Here is a 6,125-nt window from a genome sequence, read left to right as displayed (position 1 = left end):
CTTATTCAATGAGAATCTCTTTGTACACTATATTTTTTGTATGATTAGGGGTATCCAACTTAATTAAAACCTTTTGTAGTTGCTTCACAATAACCTGCTTTACATAACCATTTTGACATTGATAAAAGAATTAATAGTGCAAGTTCAACACCTTTAATGTTGACTAAATTATAATAAATTACTATTAATTGAAGAATGGATTCAGAATTATTAAATATACCAGAAACTAAGTCGTCGGATTAGTAAGATAAAAGTTTTTGTTCCCTTTTTTCCTTCTTCTTATCTCCACACCATCTCAAATTCTCACTATCAATTTTACTGTATAAATATAAAATTCAAAAACATAATATCCTATAAAATAAATTAATATAACCTTTGATTCCACAATAGGGGAGAGCAAAATATTTGAAGAATTGATTGAAATGTAACAACAACCAATTTGTGAAAATAATGTAACTAATTGAGAGATTAATTCATGACAACAATCAAATTCATTCATGAACATGAAATCTAATTAATTTGAATCAATGAATATAGATAAAAGAAGTGTGTACATGAACCACCATATAGGTACATGAACTTAGGTTTTTATTGCTACTAATGTTTGTGTGTTTGTGTCAATACTTTGGTTATGAAATTGAAAATTTGATGCTGCTGATGCGTGTCACATATATACAATGTAATTACCATTGTATGTGTCCATGCATGCATTTACATAAATGCTTCACTAAGAATTGGATATACAATGTATAATTATCACTTTATATTTCAATTTCTGAATCTCTAACCGAGTGTCATACGACTCCTTGGCTTCTGCAATCAACAACCTAGCAACCTTGATTTTATCCTGAACCTCCTTTTCAATGTTAATTATTATACATGCATGTAAGTAGGGCTAGAATCGTTCAAAAAATGATTCTCCTTTCATGTGATATTTAGTATATTATAGATTATGGCTTTCACTGATATTATATATTACAATAAATACAGGCCTTAATAGAAAGCTTATCCCAAAAACACACATATCTTTGAATTCAAAGGAAGTAGAATGTTTACATTACTAGACGAACAAGTAGAAAATGGGATAATTCGGAACTTACTTTCCTTTATAGATGATCTGTGAGCTTGTCACTTTTAAGGATGTATCATCATTGAAAAGCAATCCCTTTCTTTTAATTTTTTTGGTTAATTGTGCAGACTTGAAAGGACGGAAAAGAGAAATTCTACTAGTAAATTTTATTGTGTATGGGAATAATTCTGCTGGGTCTGAGTATGATTCTGTATGTTAGGAAAAGAAAGAATATTAACCAAAGGCTAAGAGGAGGTATGCTAGCAAAATCTATGATTTTTTTATTAAAGACAAGTGGAGAATCCAATCTTATCTATGGAAATGGAAACCGTCTTTTGCTTTTCTCTATGTTTTAGGCGGCCTTGGACAAAACTTTATAGACAATCACCAAGATGAAAGGCAAAATAAAGACATAGAGCTATCACTGTTCAACGTACATACAATAACTAAAGCTACTGATAATTTTTCAATTAACAATAAGCTTGGAGAGGGTGGGTTTGGACCTGTTTACATGGGAATATGTAGTTTTTTTAATATAACAGGGCACTACACTGGGAATTGACGCTTTCAGATTTCATTCCAAATTTTATTGATGTTTAATCAGCACACTACATCAAATATTTTGTTCACAGAATAATTTGGAAATTTACTCTTATATGAAATGAAGTCTTTAGTACACATAAAGGCATCAATATTGCCCTTCCTCGCAAGTAAAAAGTGGAAGGACGATGAATTATGTAAATCACCATCATGGAAAATGAATTCCTTTTACATGCTTGATTTCTGATATAGGGGTGGCTGGAGGAGGGGCAGGAAGTTGCTGTCAAACGGCTATCAAGAACTTCAATTCAAGGATTCGATGAGTTCAAGAACGAAGTCATTTGTATAGCTAAACTTCAGCATCGAAATCTTGTGAAGCTTTTGGGGTGCTGCATTCAAGGAGAGGAAAAGATGTTAATTTATGAATACTTGACTAATAGAAGTCTGGATTTGATTTTATTTGGTAAGAAATATTCATCTTGCACAATCAGGAATTATCACATTCTATACCGGGCACTAGTTATACTGTGAAATAAAAGAGTTCCATAAACATTTAATCAAATCTAGACGAAAGATTTTCTGATCAACTGTAAATAGGGGACACGTCATTAATCTTTATTCTTTGTGCTGTTTCATGCTATTTTATGCTTGAAGATACTTTGTTATTGCTATTGGAAGTAATTTCTCATTTCCTTTATCCAACAATCAAATTATTCTCACGATAGGGAATTTTTTAATTTTTTTATTTTGTTAATTGTTTGCAGATCCAATGAAAAGTGCAGTTCTTGATTGGCCGAAGCGCTTCCACATTATTAATTGCGTTGCCAGGGGCCATATGTATCTCCATCAAGATTCACGTCTCAGAATAATCCATGGAGACCTCACAGCCAGCAATATTTTGCTAGATTCTGACATGAATCCGAAGATATCAGATTTTGACTTGGCTAGAAGTTTTGGAGGAAATGAGACTGGAGCAAACACGAGCCGAGTAGTTGGAACATAGTAAGAATCTCAATCCCATGATAAACCAAATTCTCTTTCATTGGTTATAACTGTATTTCTTGGTTAATTTATCACGCAGCGGTTACATGTCACCAGAATATGCAGCAGACGGAGTTTTCTCAATAAAATCAGATGTATTTAGCTTTGGTGTTCTAGTGCTTGAGATAGTGAGTGGCAAAAGAAACAGAGGGTTTTCTCACAGAGATCACCACCACAACCTTCTTGGACATGTAAGTACGATGTGTTTATTTCTATCTAATTTGTAATGAAATTACTCCATCTAGCATTTGGGTTCCAAAAATGGTCCTCTCAGATGAGTTCAAGTAGTACAGGCATGGAGGCTTTATAAAGAAGGTCGGTCTTTGGAACTTGTCCAAGCATACCCTGGTGTCTCGGGCAATTTATCAGAAGTTTTGCGATTAATTCATGTGGGATTGCTATGCGTTCAACAATGTCCAGAAGATAGGCCAAACATGTCTTTAGTAGTGCTAATGTTGGGGAACGAAGGTGTACTGCCTGATGCTAAAAAACCTGGTTTCTTCACAGAAAGAGATTTGCTTACTGCTGAAAGTTCAACCAGCACAAATGCCGCATGTTCAATGAACGAAATGACCATTACCCTTCTGGATGGAAGATAAATATATATGTTACATTAGTTGTCCTCTTTTTGCTTATATAATTTTCCAGCTAAAAAACATGTCATTTCAGCCAGGATACTGAATTGTATCATTTGTATCTCTTCTGTTATAAACTCTTGGTTCTTCTATATTAGTTCCACTACTTTGGAGGAATATGATTCACCGTCAATCATGGCCAGGTTCAAGTCAACTGTAAGACAATGATAAAGACTACATTTTTGCACATAGGATTGTTAAAATAGGCCAGGTCACAGATTCACAGGTCCAAACTGGCACGGGCAGTCCGCAGGCTGGCCAGAAGGAGGTGCCTAAGGTCCGTGCAGGCCTAGATTCAAAAGAAGTGGAAGCCTATTATGGGCCAAGGGGCCACCTCAAAACCAGGCCCGGTACAGTCGCCACCTCCATTTGCATGTGGGTTTACAAAACACTGAAAACTAAGCTGTTAGATACTCATCCAGGAAGAGAGAGGGAAAAAATCTGATATTCTGAAAAGACTCTGAACTCATAAACATCTATTACTCTGTTTTCTTGAAATTTTGAAACTATTATACTTCAAAACATAGTCACTTCTTTGGTAATTCGAAGTGGTTTATGGATGAAGCCACCATGAGTATCAAATACTTTCCATTGTTGAGGTGATTTGAGGGGTGAAAGAAGTAGCACATTCGTAATTTGGTGTTGCCTTCAGGTCGCAAATGCCTAGAGGTCCACAAATGTTATGTTGGTGCAACTATCATAATGGCCGGGAAATAAAGTGATTAAGTTAAAGGAACAATAACACTAACTCAAGCCGAACTAGAACTATAACATGCAGTGGATTCCAAGCCACATGTTGATGCTTTTGTTGAGACAATATTTGCACTCACTACAAGTGATACCCATAGAAAAGAAAAATGCCTCCAGAATATAATGGAACCTAATTTTTTGTTGTTGAAGATCAGGGGAGAATCCAAGAGTTTGAGTCAGCACGGGCGGACGTTGACCATCTACTGTCGGCTGCAATAAAATATTAAGCCCTTGTTTGATTTCCATTTTTTCAAAAATGCATTTTTCCAAAACTCATTTTCAACCATACATTCTTTTATAAAATAATTATACACGAATTTCAAAAATTTTTCCTTACTTTTTAACCACACATTCTTCAAAAAACTACTATTCCATAATTCATTTTATCCCAAAAATGGGAATCAAACAAGGGCTAAAAGTCCTTTTGATATCCATTTTTTTTGCAAAAAATACATTTTGGAATGGTGATTTGATGGAGAATATGTGACTAAAAGTAAAGAAAAGTTTTGAATTTACGTATAATATTATTTTATTGAAGAACGTGTGGATGAAAGGAAGAAAGAAAAAAATGTAGTTTAAAAAAAAAAGGGAATGGAACAAGGCCTAAAGTATAAACATAACAATTATTTTGTTCAAACTGAACATATATAATTCTATTATAAGAATAAATAGAACTCATCAAATAACATTGTAGTCAAGTTTTGTATAATTCAATTGAAAAGTGTGAATTCAAATCTTTAAAATTGTTTGCATTAAAACAGTCAAAACCTAACAAATATCATTTTGTTAAATTTAATGACACAATTCAAGAGGTACCATAATGGTTAAGTAAACCACAACCCTTGCTTGAGATCATAGGTTCAAATCCTCATTATCCCTCTCCTTATTGAATTTTGGTAAAAATTATAGAATAAAAATAATACATAACAAATCCATTGACAAGGATTCAAACCTGAGACTTGAAGTATATTAAGGTCAACTCTCACCAAGTAAGCTAATTACCAGAGATATAAGGTAAAAATTTAATCTATTGTTAACAAAAAAAAATTATCCCTGCGGATCCAGCTAGATTGGCCGCCCTAGCTCGCCACCACCTGGATCCCCCGCTGTTGAAGATCCCAGAAATTAGTGCATCTATTTAGATTTTAAAGTATGGTTATCTAAATTTGGTAGATATCCCTAGAATAAACGATCACAATTGTGTATCCTAGTCCTATAAATAATTGTACTCAGCACAGGTCAATAATAAGATTGATTTACCACTTTTTGCAGTGCTCATTTTGTCTTTCTTTCTTAGTTTTATGGTATTGGAGCCAAGGGTTGTTTGAGCGGATAGAATGGTCAAAACAGCTTTGACTGGTGCACGCAGAGATAAGGATTCAAGGGTCTCCACGAGGACCACTGACAAGTGCACCCACTGCACCTCCTAATCATCTTCCCACTGCCACTCTCCCTGAAAATTATTCTCTTCAAATTATCACCATTCAGCTGAATAGTTTTCCAAATGCTTAAATTTGATGACAATTAGGCATTTTTTGAATCGTTATCACCCAAAAATTAGAAATTTAATTTCTCGGACGCTATAAACATAACAGACCCAAATTATCCTTTTATGAGATTGCAAAATAAAAAATATTTGGCTGAAATTGTACTCTAGTCTTGAGAAAATTGCAAAATAGCTACTTGGAGTTGGTGCTAAACTAGCCAAAATTAGCAATAAATATCTAAACCTCAAGAATCGACTAACGAACTAAAAGGACAATCCTGAAAAAAATGCCTCCATTTAAAACAACTAAAACGTGCAATTTTTTTAAATGCTTTTGGTCCCTAACCTTTCAAAAATAGCAAACTGAACCCAAATAATTTCTTTATTAAAAACCATCTTCTATACTTCTATCACACAACAATAACCCCTCATCCACACTCTCACCACCAAACCACCCGCTGGCCCACCTCCAAAGACATGGAACAAGTCTTTCATTAGTATCTTCATGTACACATTTTCATCCTCCATTGGAAAATGCATGTGTGGCCTTTAAAACATTTGGATTTAATGGGGATTCTTATGACAAACATATCATTATCAATTT

General features: G+C 34.1%; 1 protein-coding gene across 1 annotated transcript in view; it reads left to right on the top strand.

Moving 5' to 3' along the window:
- LOC111395092 (G-type lectin S-receptor-like serine/threonine-protein kinase At4g27290) overlaps positions 1 to 3,286 on the top strand; it is a 5,127-nt gene extending 1,841 nt beyond the window's left edge. The window contains exons 3-9 of the mRNA XM_023021108.1: positions 991 to 1,050; positions 1,198 to 1,284; positions 1,426 to 1,581; positions 1,860 to 2,072; positions 2,374 to 2,611; positions 2,691 to 2,841; positions 2,944 to 3,286. Of these exons, the coding sequence (XP_022876876.1) occupies positions 991 to 1,050; positions 1,198 to 1,284; positions 1,426 to 1,581; positions 1,860 to 2,072; positions 2,374 to 2,611; positions 2,691 to 2,841; positions 2,944 to 3,249 (1,211 nt within the window). The 3' untranslated portion in view covers positions 3,250 to 3,286. The remainder of the gene's footprint in view (positions 1 to 990; positions 1,051 to 1,197; positions 1,285 to 1,425; positions 1,582 to 1,859; positions 2,073 to 2,373; positions 2,612 to 2,690; positions 2,842 to 2,943) is intronic.
- The last annotated feature ends 2,839 nt before the right edge of the window (positions 3,287 to 6,125 follow it).

Source organism: Olea europaea, chromosome 6 (genome assembly GCF_002742605.1).
Source record: "Olea europaea var. sylvestris chromosome 6, O_europaea_v1, whole genome shotgun sequence".
In the NCBI taxonomy this organism is placed as follows: Eukaryota; Viridiplantae; Streptophyta; class Magnoliopsida; order Lamiales; family Oleaceae; genus Olea; species Olea europaea.
This window is presented reverse-complemented; position numbering and strand designations above follow the sequence as displayed.